General features: G+C 44.2%; 3 protein-coding genes and 1 non-coding gene across 13 annotated transcripts; 2 read left to right on the forward strand and 2 right to left on the reverse strand.

Moving 5' to 3' along the window:
- Positions 1-597: 597 nt before the first annotated feature.
- Positions 598-669, forward strand: TRNAP-CGG (transfer RNA proline (anticodon CGG)). The gene has a single exon. It is a non-coding gene; the product is annotated as a tRNA-Pro (tRNA).
- A 613-nt stretch (positions 670-1,282) lies between these two features.
- Positions 1,283-7,104, reverse strand: LOC127754312 (ubiquitin-activating enzyme E1 2). 2 transcript variants are annotated; one of them, XM_052279791.1, is made up of 7 exons: positions 6,968-7,104; positions 6,535-6,881; positions 5,615-5,832; positions 3,909-4,703; positions 2,946-3,814; positions 2,304-2,736; positions 1,283-2,123 (listed from the first exon to the last, which is right to left on the reverse strand). In XM_052279791.1, the coding sequence occupies exons 2-7, from the start codon at positions 6,767-6,769 to the stop codon at positions 1,527-1,529; spliced, it is 3,147 nt and encodes a 1,048-aa protein (XP_052135751.1). In that variant the 5' UTR covers positions 6,770-6,881; positions 6,968-7,104; the 3' UTR covers positions 1,283-1,526. The 2 variants fall into 2 exon arrangements, with proteins under 2 accessions (XP_052135751.1, XP_052135750.1); XM_052279790.1 differs by having other exon boundaries at positions 6,964-7,104.
- A 3,433-nt stretch (positions 7,105-10,537) lies between these two features.
- LOC127755322 (ferritin-1, chloroplastic-like) lies at positions 10,538-13,425 on the reverse strand. The gene is made up of 8 exons (XM_052280979.1): positions 13,054-13,425; positions 12,577-12,660; positions 12,436-12,496; positions 12,245-12,332; positions 11,433-11,494; positions 11,242-11,307; positions 11,065-11,128; positions 10,538-10,958 (listed from the first exon to the last, which is right to left on the reverse strand). Exons 1-8 carry the CDS (start codon positions 13,338-13,340, stop codon positions 10,915-10,917), a joined length of 756 nt encoding a protein of 251 aa, XP_052136939.1. The 5' UTR covers positions 13,341-13,425; the 3' UTR covers positions 10,538-10,914.
- Positions 13,426-14,370: 945 nt separating this feature from the next.
- On the forward strand, positions 14,371-21,036 carry LOC127754926 (LOB domain-containing protein 12-like). Of its 9 annotated transcripts, none has more exons than XR_008012922.1 (7): positions 14,385-14,593; positions 14,684-14,888; positions 15,200-15,343; positions 15,843-15,984; positions 16,569-16,826; positions 17,691-17,799; positions 20,381-20,519. XR_008012922.1 is itself a non-coding variant. In XM_052280535.1 (5 exons), the coding sequence occupies exons 1-5, from the start codon at positions 14,517-14,519 to the stop codon at positions 16,585-16,587; spliced, it is 582 nt and encodes a 193-aa protein (XP_052136495.1). In that variant the 5' UTR covers positions 14,377-14,516; the 3' UTR covers positions 16,588-16,716. The 9 variants fall into 9 exon arrangements, 3 of the variants coding, with proteins under 3 accessions (XP_052136495.1, XP_052136496.1, XP_052136494.1); XR_008012923.1 differs by having other exon boundaries at positions 20,376-20,414; XR_008012924.1 differs by having other exon boundaries at positions 18,840-20,406.
- Positions 21,037-22,365: the final 1,329 nt, after the last annotated feature.

Raw genomic sequence — 22,365 nt, forward strand, 5'->3', positions numbered from 1 at the left:
TGAGAGTAAGTCAACTTAAGAAAGCACAAAGAAATCTTCACAAGACATCGAGACAGTGACAGCTTCAATGCATATGAAACAGGCAGGCTCCTCGCCTCCTCATCTGCAACTTATATTACCTTTACTGATCAAAATGCTCCAAAAGACAAAAGGATGATGAGATGAAAATGGAAGTGGTCAGTTAACTTCTGAATTTCTTTTCAGACAGCTGCTAACTCCATTAGTCCTAGCAATTACCTACTCGATCGTTCGTGTACAATTTCCACTTGGTTTTTCTAAGAAAGATTGCAGATTGTACCATCCAATACTTGGGGGAAAACACATAGAAGAAAGCTTTATATTCATAGAAAAACTAGATTTAGTTGGTATTCGTACCTTTCATGAATCATGGAAACATGCACGCAGGTTAGGCTACTTCAATCATGCAAGGCAGGCCATGATACCCAGTATATGTGCAGAATTAAATTCTGCACGTTCCGTAATCACTAGTCTATCAAAACAAAATGCTGAAATTATTTCTGGACTAGCACATTTTCTATGTCACCATTTGTGTGAGAATCGTTTAAATACTGGGATGATAAAACGTCTATCACCAGCGGGTGTTTGGTCTAGTGGTATGATTCTCGCTTCGGGTGCGAGAGGTCGTGAGTTCGATTCTCGCAACACCCCCTAACATTTTTCTATTTACAACTAGGTCCTTCTCTTACAGATGTGATGTACTCTTTCTGATGTTGCAAGTCTCTCTTGTCTTTTTCTTTCTTTCCTTTTTTTTGGTCCTGTACATGGTTGCAAATTAGAAGCACTCCAAGATAATTGGCAGCTAAAATTGGGCCGTTTGCTACATTATGGTGTAGCTGTGATGAAGATGATATGGTAGTGTATATTGCAAGAGCAGGAGGAGCAGCTGCATGATCCAACGAATTCCGCAACATGCAGACGACAATCAAGCTGGACAAGGTCACGTTCAGAGGTAACGAACCCATGTGGCCACGCCGTGCATTCTCATTCTCATATTGAATGCACATTCCAAGCATGTGCTCCAATCTTTTCGTATATTGCTCTCTAGTCTCTAGAGACAATGGATCATGGATGCACATCAGCACTCAACTATTTCATCTGGAGCTTCTAATGTTTTCTCAAAATGGATATTCAGGTCATCAGAGAAGCAAAAGATTTCACAACTTACCGAAAAGTGCACAAGGTTAGACCGATCAAAAGATCAGATTCACGAAAACAGACACTAAATTGCTGTTCGTCATACGAGTCGCAAACACAGGGCATATGCCATATCTAATTCAGTCGTACGGTATCATCATGCATCAATTATCAATATGATGGTATCGTATCAAGTTTCGGGGATGGTAACAAACCACCCATCTGAACGAGCTCTATCATGATGGTAGCAAAATAAAATCAGTAATGTGGCTTAAACCCCCACTTAGTTTACAGGCACCGGTGCAACTTATACATCGTCTCTCTGAAAAGACCAAATCCAACGCCATGTCAACGGAGTGACAGCCCCTCCTTCACCGGAAGTAGATTGATACCAGTGGGATGTCAACGTCGTTGTCATCATCGTCCTCACAAGCCACCACCACGTCAAGATGGCGCCGGTATGGGGGCACCTCCACCTTTGCCACCTCCCTCGCCACATCGACCACCTTCTTGTCTAGACGCTCCTTGTGCCTGGGGAACATTGAGTTGTACAGCAGCGAGGTGCCGCAAGATATGCTGTATGCATTCAGGCCCTTCTCCTTGAGCCAGTCCAGGAGCTCCCTCAGCGTGATGTTGCCAGTTATGGTCCAGCGGTCCCAAACAGTCCAGGCCATGTCCTGGTGCTTGATGGTCTTGGGAGGGACCGGCTCAGCCATAGAGAAGAGGGGGATTGCAAGGTTTGCAAATGTGTTCCTGTAGTCTTCAACCTTGTGCCCACCACCGAGTACCTTGTACAGTTCCAAGCAGACAAGACCAGTAGCCATCGCAGTTGAGGTGGCAATGGCAGGGATGATCCTGCCAGCTATGAACTTCGCCTTCAGCTTGTCCACTTCAGGAATGCTATAGTTCCTTGCCCGCATGTTAGCAAAACCAGCTATCACGTCCATATGGTAATTGGTGTCATCATCCTGCACGTACATGAATGCAGATTAGAAAACCAACTCTCAAAGCTAACACAATTTGTGAAACTCTTAGGGTCATAAGGGTGTTCATCCTAGAGGTGCATGGTTGGCTACAAAGGAAAAGCTAAGGAAAACAAAATCACATTTACTCTCTCGAACTTATCAGGGAAACAAATTGAAACTAACCTTCTCAAACTGGATTGGTTTCATCTGGAATCCTGGTTGCAGTGTTTTGGAAATTGCTTCTAACTTTGCAATAAGCTCTTCAATGACAGCAGCATCATCAACAGATGCAGACGAAAGACTAGTAGCCTTCTCATCTGTAACTATCTTAACCCCCTGTTTTGGTTGGAAATCAGGAACAATCACCTTGTCAACAGCTTCAGCCATCTTTGCTGGGTTTTTGACCCAGTCAGGTATGGGTATCCCAAATGTCTCTGCCCTTAAAATTGCAGCAGCCAAAATAAAGTTAAGCTGGCTTGGATCAGATGTCGAGAACTCCAGTGGTCGTGGGAAACGCTTTGGAGCAGACCAGAAAGGAGCACCAGAGCTGGTCATTGCATCTTCAGGGAAAGTGTATGTCAGTTGCTTCACACGGTTGGAGAAATAATCCTCAAACCTAAGATGAACAATCAATACAAACAAAATGCAAAGTGTATGTCAGTTGCTGCAAAATGCAAACAACAATCAAAAAGCAAATGCTTTAGTTGCAAAATTTAAATTTTGGAATATTCTTGCATATTGCAATAATGAAATTCAAGCAGATGTACACAGCTTCACCCCCTATGCGTAATAAGCTAAAGGTGCTCAAGAGATGTGCTAACTTACTTGAGCCGGGCCCAGGTAATACAATCTTGGAATGTCTCACACTTCTCTCTCTCGAGACATTCAATAACGCGCTCAAGCTGATCCCTAGCCTGTGCATCACCAGCAGTTCTTGCTGCAGTTGCATATCCACCAGGATTCAATAGGAAGGCATTTACTTCAGTGGGGGTCTTCTCAAGCAAACCCTCAAACTCAGACCTAGCCCAGGTTAGGCAATGATCAATATTATGAGGAAATGAATGTACAGTACACATCGGCGCCTGCTTTTCAGGTGGATCTCTGGATGCGCCATAGTTCTCTGTTAGGTGAGGTATGACCATCTGTGTGTTACATTTAGCACCCAGAGTCCCAGATTCCAAGAGTGGCTTCTGGAAATATACACATCGGGAGTCAATATACATTCTTGCGGTAACATTGTCCAACGCATTGACAACAGCATCCAGGCTCTCCCAAAAGGCATCGTTGAACACATTTTCAGTCTCAGGACTTGCTCTGTTCTGAAGGGCCTCGACATGAAGCTTAGGATTAATTGCCATAGCAGCAGTAGCAGCAACCGTGGACTTGGGCTGACCAATGTTCCAGTCACGGAAGAGAAACTGGCGACTGAGATTGCTCTTTTCAATAACATCATCATCTGTCACTATCAGCTTTCCATTCTGATTGCAAGAAATGCCCATTAGCGCTAGGTTTTTCAAGAATTCACATCCAAGCGCCCCAGAACCAACCATAAATATTTTCGCCTGCTCAAGTTTCTTTTGAAGGTTAGATCCAAAAACACTGATTTGTGCATCATATCTAGTATTCTCTGGCTTCAACTCGGCTGGCTCCAATGGTTCAACAGGGAGAGATTCAACAGAATCAAAATAGAAGAACTGCAAAACCAGGAAAATTACATTAATGTTTACATGAAGAGTGCAGATAAAAAAAGGGATTTACGTTATTATAATGAAGGAAACAGATTATAACCTGGTAAAGTGGATGGAATTTCCCTGAGCATGCTTTCACAACCTCTTGACCTACAATGCCACCAAACATTGCAGCCATAGGGTTCAGAACAGCCCTGGAACCACTTGCAAAATGATGCAGGAGCTTTTTGTCGAGCTCTTCAAGTTTGCTATCACCCAGGGACTCGTTAATGCTAATAGCAAAATCTATCAGTCTTTGCACATCATCACTAGACCCAGAAATAGGGAATCGCCTCAAATCATTCCTAAACTTATCCAAAGCTTGGAAAGCCAAATGCAGAAGTGGTGGACGGTCGAATTTGGAGAAATCGCTCATGAGAAATTCTCCTGGTTCCTTAATGGCGTCTTTCAAGGTTTTGAATTTAAGAACCTTTGGTGGCTTGACCTGAGTAACAATACCACCTCTAACATATGTCCCATATGAGGTAGTGTCTTCTTCTAGAGTAAAAGAATAAGGCCTAGCGTTCTTAATCTTTCTTGGTTTCCCATCATTTAGTTCACTCATTCCATGGACTTCTGAGAACACAACTAAATCACCATCCTGGAACTCCAGACGCTCATCATCAACACAGGAAACAAGCGCAGGGTTGTCATTGCTGATCGATGCTACTATTCCTGTATGTGGCTCCTCTCCATCAACATCCAATACAGTAAACTCAGGACCAAAGTCACAAAAGACACTGCCAAAAAGGCCACGAATTTCTGACTTAATGAAAGCAATTGGTGGCTGATGGTTGTGGCAGTAACTGTCAAAGTCAACTGCTTTCTCTAAGCTGATATCAGTAAAGACCACAGCCTGTATGTTCACATGGAAATGGTTATTCCAAGAATAAGAAAATATGCAATACAAAGAGACAGTCATTGCTCAAAACAGAAAGATGGCTCTGAAATATTATCTTGAGCTACTACAGACCTTTTGCAGGCCATATTAGTATGAAGGATTTACTGCCATGCCACAAAATTAAAGCAGACTCACACGATTGTCTCTGTAGTCTACTGAGATGATGTGGAACTACTACAGCTTTACTCTTAATTTTTCTTATCAGTAATTGGCACAAATTTAATAGAGCTATTGTGTGGGAATACGATGATAACACTAACTACTAAGACCAAATTCACTAAGTTTAAATAGTATGTGTTGCACTGTTGCTAAATATTAAATATGGAGTTCCAATGAATGTAAAAGATGTTTCTTTGACAAAAATCAAGCAATCAAAGGAAAAAGGCGATAATACCACAGAAACCTGAGGGCTGAAGGCCTAATGAATGCAACGAACCTTTATGCTATTCCAAATATCAAGCAGAAGAGGAATTTGAGGAAGCTAGTAGTGATACACATGCATAGTTAATCCTAAACTCCATGAAATTTGGTGTGTAAATACTATTTTGCATACCTTGATTGTGCACTTCCTTATACATAATTGTTGACTTTATTTCTTCTTCATTCAAACATATATTTAGTAAATTGTGAAACCGCACTGTATTGCCTATAAAGAATTTCCATACTTTCTATGAAGAGTAGCAACAATTCCTAGACTAAGATCAAATAACAAGATGCACAGCCTGTAGTCACAGACTTGCAGCTCACATGGACTGAAGTACAAGCGAAACGACTACTTGAAATCTAAGATTAACAGGCATACACGATGAAGTAGAAGAAACAAACAGCAAGGAAGGAGATCACAAATCAACTGCATGCTCACATACCTGGAAATTAGAAAGCTGCTCCTTAGTCAAATCACCGGTTATAGTAGAGATAATAACAGCATTATTGAGCTCCTGTAGCTTCTGAACACAAGTTTGAGCACGGTTTTGACCAACATCCTTCTCTGTGAGGAAGAAGTTGCTTGATAAGTCCCATAGCTCCACATTGTCATCATCGTGCAAGGTTACGGACTTGACACCCGCAAGGACAAGGTTCTTGGCTGCAGGAAGACATTGGCATTAAGTAAATTTCAACAGCATATCTGAAAGTATGAAAAAGGCAAAGCCAAAAACTTGTACAATCATGTGATTTGAATCCTCAAAAGGTCTCCCAATTTCACAAGGTAGACATTGCATTCTGAGTGGTTAAGCATTATATGCCAAGTCTCAAGCATCTTAGCTTATTGCATAGCACAAGGGACTGACCAGAACTAACACAGATTTGTTGTATGATGCAAGCTCCTAAAATGTAATAAGGGGGTAAGAGCACCCCAGCACAACTGGGAAAAGTTTAAACTCTGGTTCAAAGAATGGACTCAAGAGTCAAGAGCGTCAATGTGTTTGACAATTTGAGCTGCTCCTATAATCATTGTTTACAAATCTTAAAATTGAAGAATCAGTTAATAGGAAGCGCACGCTACCACGCTTCATATTTCTAGTAACAAGATGTAGAACTTGCGGAACTGAGGGCAGTAACCCAGCATGGAGATCGTAAAGCACGCATTGAGATAAAATTTGATAATAATAACTAGCGAAAGATCAATTGTGCACAAGTGATATCGATTAACTGTCTACGGGTCTATAATAGATAAGATCGATTGTGGCAGGAAAGAGGTAATTGAAGACAAGTTGCCCCTTTACTCAATAAGGTCGATCTGTATGTAGAGTAGATGAGGGGCTTTGGGAAGCTAATTAAGGCGTACCGATCTCGGCGCCGAGGCCGTTGAGGCCAGAGACGAGGACGTTGGAGGCGAAGAGGCGCTTCATGGTCTCGCGGCCATAGACGGCGAGCTGGCGGCTGTGGAGGTCCTCATCGATCTCGGGCGCTCTGCCGGTGGTCATGGTGTGGTTGTCGTCGGCGGGTTCGTCGTCGGCGCGGGTCTTCTTGTGCAAGTCGTGGACCTCGCCGGCGAGCTCCTCCCGCTTGCGGGTAAGCATATAGTGTAGGGCGCCGCCGAGGAGGCCGACAGCGAGGGTCGCCGCGAGGACGAGGCTGAAGGCAGCCGGCGAGAGCTGCCGCGTCAGATCCAGGTCGCAACCACGGCGAGACCTACACACCCGAGCGGCTCGGCGTGAGACGGGAGGGAACACCGCACCAAGAGATGAGGGAGTTGGGCGACGGAGAAACTCACCTACCTTGGATTCGTCTCGTTCGTGGATCGAGCTGTTCTTCCTTCGCTTCCCTTGTACAATACTCTATATCTAGGGTTTTGAGGAGGAAAGAAGAAGAAGAAGAAGAAGAAGGGCTAATTTGTAAATTGTGGCCGCTTCTCTTGTGCGTCTGATAATAAGAGGAGAAGGGGAGAAGGGGAGTTGTTTGAGTTTGAGACGAGACGAAAGATGTGGGGGTGGGGCCCAGCTGGCAGTGAAAGAAACGAAAGGCAAAGCAAAGCATCAGTGCTTTCCTTGGCGTTGGCGCCGTGAGCATCTGCAGTTCTGCACATCAACTCCATGGAACCATCTCGAAGGAATAAGTTCATCTAAGGTCCCTTAACTTTACACCGAATCCGATTTTCGTCCCTCGATCGAAAAACCAGACACAACGGTCCCTCAATTATCAAAATCGGTGCAGATTAGGTCCCTCGGCGGTTTTGAGGGCGGTTTTGACTGACGTGGCACCTACGTGGCTAATTTGACTCGGTCTTCGTCCGACGTGGCATTGACGTGGCGCTTACGTGGCAATTCGACCCGGAAAAATAATAAAACCCGTGGGACCCACATGTCAATCTCACATAGAAAATAATAAAAAAATAGTGGGACCCACGTGGGCCCCACATGTCAGTCAAACTCACCCTTCCTCTTCTTCTTCCTCTCTCCCCATCTCCCTCTCTTCTTCTCTCTCCCCTCTCCTCTCCTCTTCCGGCGAGAGCAGCGAGCTGGAGGTGGCGGCGAGAGCAGCGAGCTGGAGGAGGAAGCCGGGGCGATAAAAGGGGATCGGCGACGGCGGTGGGCGGAACAGATCGACCCGAGCGGCGACAGGTCCCCCCGGAGCAGCGCCGGCAATCGAGATCCAGCGGTGGCGGCCGGGAGAAGGGTGGTGGCCGGCAGGGAGAAGGGGCGGCGTGCAGCGATGGCCGCCGAAGGAGGAGGAGGAGATGCAGCCATGCGGGGAGGCGTGGCGGTGGCAGCCGAAGGAGGAGGACGTCCGCCGTGCGCTGCTCCCCCCGGTAGTGGCGGCGGCGCGGGGGCCCTAGGAGTCGCCGAGGATGCCGAGGTCGACGTCGATGTCGTCCGCAGCCACGGCCATGGCGTCCCTGAACGCATCCGGCGTGCGCCACAGAAGCGGCGGCATGGGGAGCGGCGCCTCAGCTACTGCGGCGGCGGCGTCAATGGGGGGAAGGGGAAGTGGAAGCTCCTCACTCCAGTGGGCTGCCGCTGACGAGCTCGGTGGTGGTGAAACGCGACGGATCGAGCGCCATCCTGGCGGCTGGGGGCCCTCCTCCGACCTCTGCTCCAGACCGCCGCCTTCGTCCTCTTCACCCGTCGCCGACTATCATCCTCCTCGCTCCGGTAGGCGGTCACTGACGAGCTCGATGGTGGAGGCGGGTTGCGGCGGAGGGCGGTCGCCGCTCCCTCTCTCACTGGCTGCCGTCGGCTGCGCACCTCTCCCTCCGTCCGTCGCCATCAAGCCCCCGCCCACGGCGCTCGGCCATCGCCGGCCTCCCTGTGTCCTCCCTCCCTGCCCGCCTCGCGCGGTCTTTGCGCGTTGCTCCCTCCTCTCCTGCCGCCAGCCGCGTGCCACCGCACGCCGTTGTCTTCCGTGGCGCCTGGATAGAGCAGAGATAGGGAGATGAAGAGAGGGAGATGGGGAGAGAGGAGGAAGAAGAGGGGTGAGTTGGACTGACATGTGGGACCCACGTGGGTCCCACGATTTTTTTTATTATTTTCTATGTGAGACTGACATGTGGGTCCCACGGGTCGAATTGCCACATAAGCGTCACGTCAATGCCACATCAGACGAAGACCGAGTCAAATTAGCCACGTATGCGCCACGTCAGCCAAAACCGCTCTCCAAACCGCCGAGGGACCTAATCTGCACCGGTTTTAATAGTTGAGGGACCCGTTGTGTCTGGTTTTCCGATCGAGGGACGAAAATCGGATTCGGTGTAAAGTTAAGGGACCTCAGATGAACTTATTCCCCATCTCGAAAGACACAAGAGGAGTCTCGGGAAAAAGTCCACTTCACGTCTCTTGTCTCATCTTATCGTTAAGTTTAAAATACATCCCTCAACAAATAAACCCAAATATAGCATCCTTGATCTTGCAAAAACCGCAGTATGTATGGGTTGGCTCCGCTGATGTGACAAATTGACTCGGTCCACTCACACTGACTAGACACTTACATGGCAAAAACAAAATAAAGCCCCACATATAATTCTCTCCTCCCTTCTCTCCCTCTCCTCTCCTTCCTCCTCCTCCCCTTTTTCTCCATCTCTCCCCCGCACCCTGGTGATGCTCAACACCGCGCTCAAAGGATGTCGCCTTCTCCACATCTCCTTGTTGTGGTTCGGCAGCGGCGGTAGCGGCGATGACAACGACAACCTATGCGGGCGCCCCAACATCACGTAGAACGAGCCCATATTGTTCCCTATCTGGGACCACCTCATGCTCGACATCTTCACTGCAGAGGAAGGTGCCGATGAGGATCAATGTTGGGTGCTCAACATACTGCTATACTTCTTGCTTGATTTGGATGGCCAGCGTCGAGCTTTTACATGTCACTTATTGCGTGTCTTTCCTGCATTAGGTCACTCCTTTCTTCGTCGGTCACCACCCTTCCAGTCCGTCGTGAGACAAGTGGGCGGCGTCGACGCCCGGCTTGTAGGTGACGAGGTGTGCCACCACTATCGAGCGCGCCGCATGTCGGTCACAATCTCCTCGCTCCGCCGATTGTTCGTGCCTCCACTACTTTTGCCATCGCCAAGACCAAAGGATGGGGAGAGAGATAAGGAAGAATATTTGTTTCGCTGACACGTGGATCCCACGTGAGTTTTATTATTTTTTATTTTTTTCTTTTAGTGTCACGTTAGCCAAAACCACCCTCAATACTGTCATGGGATCTAATGTGACCTGTTTTGCAAGATTAGAGATATGTTAACGTGACCTGATTTTGCAAGTTTTAGAGACTAAAAAAATGCACGTGCGTTGCAACTGCGTAGTCTATTTTAATCTTATTATTGTTATACGATTTAGCTATGGTGAAATTCACCATGGGAATTCGCCTGGATATTTTATTTTACAAAATCATGAGTTGTAATTAGGAGTTTGATCGTTAGCATACGGGTTTTTTTTAAAAGAGATTTCTTATGCGATTCATTCTGCATTTTTAAAAGCGAATGAACCTAAAACCAACTCAAATACGGATATGTATTTAAAAAAAACCTTAAAAAACCAACTCAAATACTCAAATATGAAGACGTACTAAAATAAAAGTAAAAATATTTCAGTTTTTATAATAGCAGAGATACATGTGTTATAATGTGGAGCCTCGCCACGCCAGCAAAGGTGGGTTCAAACTCAAACATAAGCTGTCACTTAAGGCCCAATTATTCTTGATGGGCCCATCCTCTTCTCTTTCTTTCTCTTATTTTTTCTGTTCTTTCAGAGGCAGCAAAGCAAAGGGACATATATGCATAAAAACTTGCCAGGCTTCGAGTTACTAACATAAACTACTAGGAACATGACATAAGCACGATGAAACAAGCATTAACACCACAATGGTTTATCATATTGTTCCTTATTGGCTGCCAGCAAAATCTCTCTAGCAACAAACGTGTAAATGCCCCCAAAATACACCATCACCATGACTCCATGCATAGCCACAATATCACAAGTATCGCTACAGCCAGCGGCGCCATGTTCCTTTTCTGCGAGGACGCGCGACATACACATGATTCTGAAGCTCTACTGACCTAGACACAGGGGGAAGTTCATGACCAAATTGGTTGGTTCATTCACTCCATTGCTACTGCGTGCTTAATTTGATGAATACACAGACTCGACTTATTTTCTTTCTTTAGCTGCATGATCCCATGGATGGAAGAAACGAAACCTACTACTGCCCTTCACACCGTCTCCTCCATTCAAGCTTCTTCCTCAAGCAGCTTCTGATCAAAGTGCCACACCCCTGCAACACAAATTACGTAGCAAACAACAACTGATGAGTCAAACCACAGGTCTATAGATAGATGGTAGTACATCAAATGAAGTATTTTCTGACAAAACACACTAACCATGCCCCTTTCCCACTCTTCTCAGCTGGGCGACATACTCAGAGATCTTCTTGATGGCTTCAACCTTTCAGAGCAAGGCAGATATTTTCAGCAAAACATACTTCACTAAAGCACAGCAGTTGAATATTTAACATCTCAAGAGCTAGTTCAGTACCCAAGTGGGCAGAAGGTTTTTACCTGCTCCTCAAGGAATTCGCTCTCAACGAAGTCGGTCAGCTGTGGATCATTGCACCTTGATGCCACCTGTTGATTCACAGCAACACATTTTCAAGTTTCACCATATATTTCTTTTCAAAATAGTGTTGAGAATTATACAACACATTCTAAATCCATGTTCAGCATTACTGCATAACAGGAGAATATCTTACACTGTGCAGGTTGTGCAACTTCTCATTTACAAGCTTTTCGAGAGCCAAGGCCAACTCCATAGCTGAAATCACAAGCAAGCTAGAGGGTAAAACATAGGGGTACACAAAGTTTGTACAGGTATGTACAGCAACAAACAGCCAGTGCATGCTGCTTCCTGGAGACACTAGCAAATGCCATAAGGTGAAATGGTGGAAAATATACAATGACGTTTTCTCCTTTAGGAGCTTTTAGAATTTAGAGAATCTTTACTGTGCAGTCCAAAATGTTTAAAAGAAAGCTTCTACAAAACAAAGTAGCCTTTATTGAAAGTTACTCCCTTCGTTTTTTAATGTACGACGCCGTTGTCTTTTTAATCAACGTTTAACCTTTTTTTTGCAAATATAAAAATATTTAAATCACGCTTAAAGAACATTTGATGATAAATTAAGTCACAATAAAATAAATAATTACATATATATATATATATATATATATTTGAATAAGACAAATGGTTAAAAGTTAATCGCGTCATACATTAAAAAACGGAGGGAGTAATTGACATCAGGATTCAACATGGAACTTTTGAAGAGGAAAGTATCCCTGTTGAATCTGGATGGCGAATGAGCTCATTCACCAAGGAAGTTCCCCTGTTTTTGCAAAAAAAAAAAAAAAAAAAAAAAAAAGGCTCCTCCCAACCTTAAGGATTGAGCCACTTAATTTTCACATAGATAATTAACAGGCAGACACTCAGACTAGCACACAGTAAGCAGAAGCATAAGTACATATACCATGGAATAAAAAACATATATAGGACAAGCTGAAAGCAACTCACCATACAAGGCATCCCCTTTCTCAGGATGGTCGAACTCTGTCAAAGGTGTGACGATGGACTGGAGCCGCACCCTGCCTCCACGCATGTTCTGACAAAGAAGAACATTGCAGTATTAGCATTTGGGTGCATGATTATAGTGGTACAGCGTACAGTTTTCCTGGTGTGCCAATTGGCAGCAGAGGTAAAGTTACCTGGTACTTGATGAGTTTCTCTGCGTGATCCCTCTCCTCATCGCTGGATTCTTTGAAGAATCTGAAGGAACAGAATTTGTCGATACATGAGTGACAATTTTCCTACTTGGTGATGACTAAATGAGGGTGGTGATGGCTTACTTGGCGAATCCCTTGAGAGCAACGTTGTCACGGTCAAAGTAGGCGAAAAGGGAGTGGTACGCGTACGATGCATTGTACTCCACACTGCAAAGATTGAACTCTTTTTTAGGATTGAATTCCAATTCGGAATATAACTAGAACGGATGAGAAGCTAAATATAGCTAAGCACAGTGTCTTTTCTCCTATTTACATCAATTATTGTGGAATAAAATAATTTTGTATCCGTTGGTCCATGTATCAAAAGAAAAAAATGTTTGGGAAATCTGCAGCACTGTAGAACAGACGCATCCCAAGAGCAGAAATTATTATAGGATGAAAAATGCAACCCTTTACGAAATCCAATCACTAGCAAAGAAAATAAAATGACCAGGAGGCACAGAGATTTTTGTTAAATTTAAAAAAGAAGAAGAAGAAATGCGCACATGAAAGGGGAATAGAAATTCAAAAATGGAAGGCAGAGTGAGGAGGAAAACAGACTTGATCTGCTCGTTGATGGCGGCCTCGCACTCGTCGACGAACTTTTGCCTAGCGAGAGACTGGTCCTTGGCCTGGGGGACGAGGGAGAGCTCCCCCTTGAGCTCCTCGAATGGCTGGAAGACCACGCCGCTGAGCACCTCCTTCCCTTTCCCGGCGGCCCTGCACACTGCCCCGGGTCCGGCACCACGCGGCACAGGCAGCCAGACGGAAGCAGGGGTCGAGGACGCGGCGGCGAGATAGGTAGGCGCGGCGGCGGCGGCGGCCGGGGCAACCCTAGGAGGAAGCATGGCGGAGAGGCGCGTGTGGCGTTTGCTTCCGGAGGTCGCGGCGGGTGAAGAGTGATGAGATTAATTGTGCGGTGGTAGGGGTGGAGGTGATAGAAAGGGATAGATATAGGCGCGTGGAGCTCACGGATGGGCCACACGTGGACGGTCGAGATGGGACGAAGGCGAGGGAGCGCGTGGCGGGCTCGTGGCTGGGAGGATATTTTGGGCTGGTGGTTTGTTGATGTGGAGCCCGGCCCGGCCGCACCGGAGTCGGTCAAGCTTAACCACTATTCCTTTCCGGATTGCTTCTGCGTTCTACTTGATGGATCGGTTAGTCTCGTTAATTTCGTCATCAGCATTATATTGTGAGACTTTTTTAGCATTATCTATATTTATATAGATGTTAATGAATATATATATATATGCATGCCTAGATCCATTAACATGTGGACAATGCTATAAAGTATTATATTATAAAACGGAGAAAATAGTTGGGTGGAGTTACTGTGTTTATTGCTTTCCTCGCAAGCTGATGGCGATGAGTTGTACAAAATTCCACACAAATTTAGACGTCTAGATGCAATGCATGCATCTGGCAAATTTCTCTCCTTCTTCTGATGATTGGTCAGCAGAGAAGACAGGTGGGATATCGAGGAGGAGCTAGATGAGGATAAGAATGGCGCGCACAGTGTGGACCGTGGAGATGCGATGTCGATATCGTACACAAAAAAAGTCATTTGGAGGCGTGTGGAGGCCTCACGCCCGCTCTGGACCAGATTGCCCTCTTTCTCTCCACCACAATTATCTTCTTCTCTTCTTTTTTTTTTCACCTTTTACATATCTGTCTTCGTCAGTATTCATGTGTTGCACAGAGCCACATACGCGTACTCTCTTCAATTCCATGCATTGCAGCCATATGTTTACTTGGCTCCTATAGTGACAAAACCATCTTTTCTCCTTTTAACAGCGCATTTGTCTATTGAGAAAATTGATTCATCGAGACTCCTGCTTACTTCTACTCTTCTAGAACGAGCTAACGTTTTTCATTTGAAGAAAAAAGAAAACGGACAAAAGTTCTTCTGCGCTTCGTTGGAAGCGAGTTCGTTAGTGGGCCTAGGCCCAAATACAAAATCCAATCCAATCCAATCCCATCCATCCATCGCCTTCGCCTTCGTCGGGCAGAGCGGGAGGCAAGCCATGGCCACCGCCGCCGCCGCCGGGGATGGGGACGAGCACCTCCTCTCCCTCTTCGCCTCCGCCCTCTCCCACCGCAGGTAATCACACACCCTTCTTCCTCTACCATCCACCAACTAGCATTGCATTCTTCTACAACCGCTCCATTCTTCTCGGCTCGCGCTGCTCAGGTTTGGGGACCAGGAGCTCAGCCTACTCGACGCCGCGCTTTCCGCCGGCGCCGACGTCCCCTCGCTGCTCCACACTCGCTCATCCGCCCGCTGTCTGCTGCGCAAGGCCGCCGCCCAGGCATTCTCCTCCGTCCCCGATTTGGGTACCACCCTCTCCGTCGCCGACTTCTTCGCGCGCGCCTTCGCCCTCACCGGAGATGTCGAGGTCCTCACTCACCGACGACTTGCCTCAGCGCCTGTGGCCAGGATTGTGGGGCCATTAATCATGTGCACATATCCCCTAGTTTTGTTTGCTCTGCAATCTACACCTAATTGGTTTCGATTGCGATGCACATCGGGTGCTCCAGTTCTGTATGTTCAATGCAATTCGCATCATATGATGATGCCCTTATAATCATTCATTCTCCTCGTGCAAATACACATTCTGCACATGCTACCGTACTAAACTAGCCGTGTTGCAACTTTTTTTTTTCTGCTACTACTTTACTAATTCTGCTAATGTCTGTCCATTACTAGAGTTGCCTTGCTATGAGATATGAAGCTCTGCTCCTGAGACAAGCCAAATACTCCGACGACCTTCATCTGCAAGTATCCAATGAAGAATGGCTAACTTTTGCAAAGGACTCTCTTGATAATGGTTTTTACACCATTGCTTCCAAGGTACTTTCGTTTCAGTTCTACTGTAAATCCACTCATTTCTTTTATTAGTCAGCATTGAAACAAAACTGATGACACCTCCTTGCTAATACTAATTCTATGTTGCCTTGGGTCACATGCTACTTTTGTACCAGAATTTAGGCTAATGACCTTTTCAAGTGGAAAGGCATCGCCATTTGGAAATATGTTCTGAACAATGTGATGGATGATGTTTGATGGCTGCCTGCTGTTCATACTGGTAGTATTGTCTGAACAAACTTAGCACAAATAAACATAGAACAACACTCTCACACTGGAGGGCATTGTTTTGTCTACCTCCTTTAGGAGTTATGATTAGTTCATAACCATGCCAATGTGTCAATCTAGTCATCTGTCTGTACTTAATTTTGTTGAATGACTGCATCATAGTGCTTCAACATTATTTATGTGCAAACCACTGATTCTAGGGTTTAATACCATGTGGCCATGTTTCTTTCTACTTATATATGTATTTACCTTTTAGGCTTTTGCAAATGCTCTTTTGCATATTGATCCCAGCCACCCAGGATACTTGGACTCAACCAATTCTATTCTGAAGAAAGATAAGATAAATGATATAAGTGGACTCCAAAACTTGGCCAAGTCATTATCCGCACGCCATTCTGGTGAGTTTTGTAATACCATAAAATGATGTAAATTACATGCTGCGTTGCTGGTTAGAAGAGCACTTTAGATGCTACTCTTGTGCTCTAACTGCCTCCTTTATTATCTCTCTGGGGACTTCTGTAAGACCTTGCTATGTACTTACGTCAAGTGATGGAATTGGCATAAAAACTCAAACTACATCTCGGGAAACTGCAATCTTACTTTAAATTGACTATTAAACAAGATGCTTAGAGTAGATAAGTGTATTTCAATGGAAAATCATGATCTTTCTATGTAGAAAAAGGATTAGCATATCCTGAGTATAGGCCTGTACAACAATGTCTTTATTTTTATTTTAATTGAAGAAACATTTGGGCATCTGGTTAATTGTTTTGTTAAACATCATCTATAAGATACTCGAGGGTATTAGGTATGACTATGTTTTTTTATCATATTGTGTTCATTATTTTGTTGGATTGATGTAGCATTCCCTGTACATAGATCAAATCAAGGCACTAAATCTTCTATTAGATTTTTCCAAATTCGGTGCTTATTTCTTTTTGTTTCAAATAAATTTCCAATACGGCTACTATTACTATGACAGTTCAGGCACAATCAGCTGAATACATGAAAAGGAAAGCTTCAGGGGTTGATGAAAAGTGTAATTTGCACTTGGGAAAAACAAAGCTACCTGGAAGTTTGATGTTTAGGCTAGGTATCAAAACAAGGAACATACAGAAACTACGCTGCAGCCGAGAGAGTAATCTGGAAGATGTTTGAAGCAGTATTAGTGTGACATCTTCCATTAGGCTGATAAGAGCGATATGATCTTTCACACAATCTGTTGTCGATGTAACAAAAGGTGAATCTCATGCCTTGGGGTTTACTCATTTGTTTACTGAGAACTTCTCAGTTTATTATTTTGGTAACTAGTGGAACATCTGCAGCTGCACATATGTCCAGTATAGATTTTATCAATCTCTTATGGTTTCTTTGCTGACTACCTCTTTGTTAGCTCAACATATTTCCATCCTGCTATCCACTCGTTTTCTTCCTTAAATACATCCATACTGCCGTATGTACGTGTCTCCTTATCAGATTGCTATGATAAATGTTCTTTGATTGGAACAGAATAGGACCACTTTGAACTTCCTCTTTGTAAGATAGCAATGTAGGTTATGTAGAATTTATATGTGAGGGTTGTGTTGGTACTTGGCAGCATGTGCACTTTTGACTCGTTCTCATTTTCTTTGGTAAGTATCATCATGCATGTGTTGTACCATGTAAAAACTCTTACCATTTGTCACTTTCAAGCAGTACTTTCAATTAGTTTCGTTAACATTATCTGTATGACCAAGCCAGGCCCAACTTCTCACTCCTTTAAAATAGTACTAAAACATCTTTGCTTTCTTGCTTACTTTCAGAACACTTGTGGAAATGAGAGCACTGAGTAGAATAGCACACCTCACTTCAGAACAGAAGTTTAATTATACATTAATCATATTGAAACAGGATACTTGTATCTGCTCACATAGTTACATTGCATCACGTTATTGCGTAGGAATTCATGTTGTTTATTCACTTGGAATGATTGTCGATCCCATTTTTAATTACATATCATTCTGATATACCACTGCGCATTTTGGTCTGTCCAATGTGGCTATGTACATTAATACTTAATATGCTTCAACGTAATGAGTTTGCTTCTGTTTTTTCATTCAATTAGGTGAAAATTTTCGTGCAATGGAATTATGATCCTGATGTCGTGGATGGGTATTTGGGATCCTGAGACAATGAGGGTCACTTGCCTCTTCTACTGCTGTTTCACTGGGAAAGTAAGCTGCTTTTTTCCATACTCCTGAATATTGTGACTTGTGATGTACTAAGCAATATGCTATACTTTTGCTATACTTACGCATCTGTATTAGGATCATATGGATTAAAATCCAGCGCTGACTGCTTGAAGTATTTTATTTAATTTTTGAGATGATATATTGAAGAACTTCATGTTGTTCATTCATGGAAAGTTTATTATGCACGGCACCAAATGATATCATAAGACATACAATTAGCTCAGGTCTTTTTTTGAGGGAAACAATTAGCTAAGTTTCATGAAGAATCATGTCATTTATTTTTAGTAGTAAAATAGTAAGGAAAAATATCGGAAGCACTTGAAAATCTAGATGTTCGGTATTGAGAAATAAGCATGTCTAACTTGGAATGTCAGGCACTTGACATGTGGCACTTGGCAGTGACATATATGGATAGACCAAAATCTGAATACTGAAACCTGATCCTAGAGCACATGCGGATGCATGACTAGATCTTAACTACTGTTCAGAGAACATGAAGCTAATATAATTAGTGGTCCAGATGATAGTGTCTTGGATCTCTATCCAATAGCAAGTGTCTTCATAGGAACAAGTCATTATGTTGAGGAAAGAACATGTCTGTTGCATATGCTCTCGCTAGGAATTGAGGAAAAATTAAAGAAAATACTGGCGTTAGTAAAAGTTTGCAAAATAAGGTGGGTAGATGCATAGGCATTAGGCAGAGGATGTAAACGAGAGCCTAGTCTGTCATGTGGGTGATCACCCAGTTAGTCTAGTGAACTTGCATGTGAGGGTTACGTTTATTTTGACCTTGGAAAATGGAAGAGTTGGCAACGGGCTTATACTTTCCTTGACTTGCTTAGTGGTAAAACACTGTCGGCAGCTTAGGGTGTCGGCGCCGGCCGCCTGCTGTGATTGATGACCATTCATATTTATGCTTGAAATTCTTGGGAGAACCCGTCCTTTTGAGTTTTGGCAACAATGGCATGTGCAAGCACGAATACGGCTGTAAGAACACTGATCCATTGTACTCTATTTCAAAGGTTTTGAAGCAAATGAGGGCAGAATCCTCGTTCCGCTAATGTATTCTACACAAGCTAGACAAAATCAACGCAAGAGGTAGAATTTTGTCTTTTGTGTGACGACTAATCGAGAACAATATTATCTTTGTTTGCTAGCATTGCTCCAACATGATTTTATTCTGTCATCCACATTGGAAACAAAATCTGGGAAAAATGACAATATAAGGGATTAAGGGATGTCGTTATGGACTCTGCATCTATCATAATTAAGCTGCAAAATGCATTGCATGGGGGCATGGGTGTTTGTAGTACATGTCACTCACCACCTGATTCAGACTGAAACCACAACCACCGGAGGTCCCATTCGCATTTACACAGGCATGACGTATACTTTGTCTCTAGCCACAACCTACTGTATGCATGAATGATGCTTATCTTAAGACATCCTCGATGCTCGACAAAGTCCTAATCTCGTCGTTGTTGGATAGCCTCTTCCGGTGTTTATACGTGTCATCTGGTCTCCTAGTGTTGGCTACTAACATGCACGTATGGGATAAACAAATAGACAAACAGGAGTACTGGAATACTACCTGTCGTTTTCTCACGTTTTAATTAATCTATATCCTTGATTTACGATTTTCCTTTTATATATCTAGCTACTACGTTATGATCGACATATATAAAAACAGATCGATGACTGGGAGAGGTGATGAGATCTGGTGAGGTGTCCAAAGTTGCTAATGTCCAATTGCTAGAGCTTATAAGAAGCTACAATTAATATTTTTGCTGGTACTGTCAGTTGTTTGTTTTACGTGGATTGTGATGAATACTAGTACTGTCTAGCAATTAAACCAGAAGTTAAAATGCAAGCGTTACATCTCAAGGTCAACTCTGAGAACGTGCGTAGGAACTAACATTAACAGTCCAGTATACCAAAGGTCATTCAAACTGCACTAGAGTCCACATTTATTTATATAAGATATACTAGTGCATAGGAGTAGTAACTTGATCACCAGCTGTCGTCGTAGTCGTAGCTAGTTAGGATCCAACTCATTTTTGTCGATCGCGGGGGAGGAATGTTAACGGTGCATGTGGTTGGTTGATTTGATTAGTGAAACAAAAAAAAAGTGGTTTTCGGTGGTGGTAATTTGAGCTTGCTTTGAACTTTGAAGTGATCGATGTCTGCAATTCACACTGCAGAGAAGGATGAAGGCTTAGCTCGTATGTAGACTTTTGATGGCTTAATCTTATTTGCTGCCAAGTAGAGACAAAACAAGTCAGAGAACCCATTACTGTACATATTTATACATGAGTAATCAATGATATGGGTGGATGTGATCCATGCCTCCAGCAGGACATCATGATTAGCATGTTATGAGGGATCACTATACTTAATACTCCTCATATACTTAGTTGTTTAGTAGTGTTAATTAAATTTGTCGTGACTTAGCTTAGTTGTTGCTGTTGTTGAGCTATAAAGGGAGAAGCTCTGCTCCCGTGCACCCTCCCCTCCTGAAACGTTAGCCTGCTCCTCTGCATAAACTGTTTTCTGTCCAGTACAGAAGAGGCCTGCACTGCAACTGCAAGCAATGGCGGGAAGCGGGAGCGGGAGCGGGACACCGTGCGCGTCGTGCAAGCTGCTGCGGCGGCGGTGCACGTCGGAGTGCGTGTTCGCGCCCTACTTCCCGGCGGAGGAGGCGCAGCGGTTCGCCATGGTGCACCGGGTGTTCGGCGCCAGCAACGTCAGCAAGATGCTGCTCGATGTGCCGCCGCCGCAGAGGCCCGACGCCGTCAGCAGCCTCGTCTACGAGGCCAACGCCCGTATGAGGGACCCCGTCTACGGCTGCGTCGCCGCCATCTCCTTCCTCCAGAACCAAGTCTCCCAGCTCCAGATGCAGCTCGCCCTCGCCCACGCCGAGACCGCCGCCCTGCAACTCCAGCTGCAGCAGCAGCACCAAGATCAAGATGACCACCACCACCAGCAGTGCATCCTGGAGAATGCTGCTGCTCATCACCAGCTGATGCTGCAGGAGGCATTCCTCAAGAAAGAGTCCATGTGGACATAATTGTACGTAGTAGATGCTTTCTAGTAAATCTTTGTGCTTCGATCGATTGATATGATATGATGTTGTATATCATCAGGGCATCTGCCCTAGCTTGTTATCTTCTCTTCTGTAATTTCCGGAAAGAGGGAAAATGAAGAAGAACAATTCGGTCACATTAGCCTACCTCATCTCTCCATTTCTGATCAAATGACTGTATTAGCAAGACAGAAACTGATTGGCTTTCTGAAACACCTGTTGGCTTCATGAACCATCAGTTCAGCTCCCATGCATGCACAAGTTTCAGACAAGCCTTTTGCTTTCGGAGATATGGTTGTTTGCTTGGTAAGGGTCAATGATGTGGGACACATTAATTTGGCTTCACAAGGTCTCTAGTACAGTAGGATCCAGATAGTATGTACACGAACTAAGCACCTCAAACCACCCCAAACTCAATTAAGTAGCAGGAGAGGAGAGCTAATGATATTGGAAGTCCTGATCTCACCTACTAGATTCCTAAGTTCTCTACACGGGACATGTGCCCTTTCTGAGCTAGGTTTATATCATACCTGGACTTCACTAATTCTCCAAATCCAATATCATACCTGGAGTACTAATTTGTCAAATCCAATGTTGTAAAATACCTACGCATCAGAATATGAGTTGGTTGATCGATCCTACAAAACAAGAGTTGAGTGCCTCGTGTCATCAAGGGACCAACACAGACAAACCAAAGGTTGTATCTTTCTTGAGAAAGGAATAATTTCCAGCTATGCTTAATTTGGTTGTTTTGTTAGTAATGATATATTAAGATGGAGTCCTTTTAACAGCTTGTTTTTATAAACTTGATCATGCTTATCTTGGTTATGATATTATCAAGGTGCTAAAGTCTCAATCTAGGACAAACGAAGGATTCGCTTGTTACCCCCCAGGCCCCCACATTAATTTCTGCCCATATGAATACTGTATCTTGCACATACATTATCTCCATTTTTTATCAAATACTGTATTAGCAAGACAGAAACTTATTGGCTTTCTGAAGCACCTGTTGGCTTCATGAACCATTTATTCAGCTTCAGCTCCCATGCATGCACGACACGACAAGTTTCAGACATGCCTTTTGCTTTCAGAGATATGGTTGTTTGCTTGGTAAGTTTCAGTGTTGTGGGACACATGGTCTCTACTATAGTAGGATCCAGATAGTTTGTGCACGAATTAAGCATCTCAAACCACCCCAAACTAGTCGTTCAAAAAACCACCCCAAACTCAATTAAGTGTGCAGGAGAGCTAATGATATTGGAAGTCTCAGATCTCACCTATTAGATTCCTAAGTTCTCTACACAGGACATGTGTCCTTTCAGAGCTAGGTATATGGAGTACCGTATATCGGACAGTGGCATGTCCTTACATGAACTTCACTAATACTAATTTGCCAGGTCCAATGTTGTTAAAATACCTATGCATCACAGAATATGAGTTGGACGATCATAAAACAAGAGTCGGGG

The sequence above is a fragment of the Oryza glaberrima genome, chromosome 11, assembly GCF_000147395.1.
Source record: "Oryza glaberrima chromosome 11, OglaRS2, whole genome shotgun sequence".
NCBI lineage: Eukaryota > Viridiplantae > Streptophyta > Magnoliopsida > Poales > Poaceae > Oryza > Oryza glaberrima.

Coding starts and splice junctions, on each gene's coding strand:
- LOC127754926 (XM_052280534.1), top strand. CDS start 17,716: ATGATCCTGATGTCGTGGATGGGTATTTGGGATCCTGAGACAATGAGG. Junction 17,800..20,380: donor ACTGCTGTTTCACTGGGAAA/GTAAGCTGCTTT, acceptor TGTCCAGTACAG/AAGAGGCCTGCACTGCAACT.
- LOC127755322 (XM_052280979.1), bottom strand. CDS start 13,340: ATGCTTCCTCCTAGGGTTGCCCCGGCCGCCGCCGCCGCCGCGCCTACC. Junction 12,661..13,053: donor GCCATCAACGAGCAGATCAA/GTCTGTTTTCCT, acceptor CAATCTTTGCAG/TGTGGAGTACAATGCATCGT. Junction 11,129..11,241: donor GCGAATTCCTTGAGGAGCAG/GTAAAAACCTTC, acceptor TTGCTCTGAAAG/GTTGAAGCCATCAAGAAGAT.
- LOC127754312 (XM_052279791.1), bottom strand. CDS start 6,769: ATGCTTACCCGCAAGCGGGAGGAGCTCGCCGGCGAGGTCCACGACTTG. Junction 4,704..5,614: donor AGCAGCTTTCTAATTTCCAG/GTATGTGAGCAT, acceptor GTGAACATACAG/GCTGTGGTCTTTACTGATAT. Junction 3,815..3,908: donor AATTCCATCCACTTTACCAG/GTTATAATCTGT, acceptor CTGGTTTTGCAG/TTCTTCTATTTTGATTCTGT.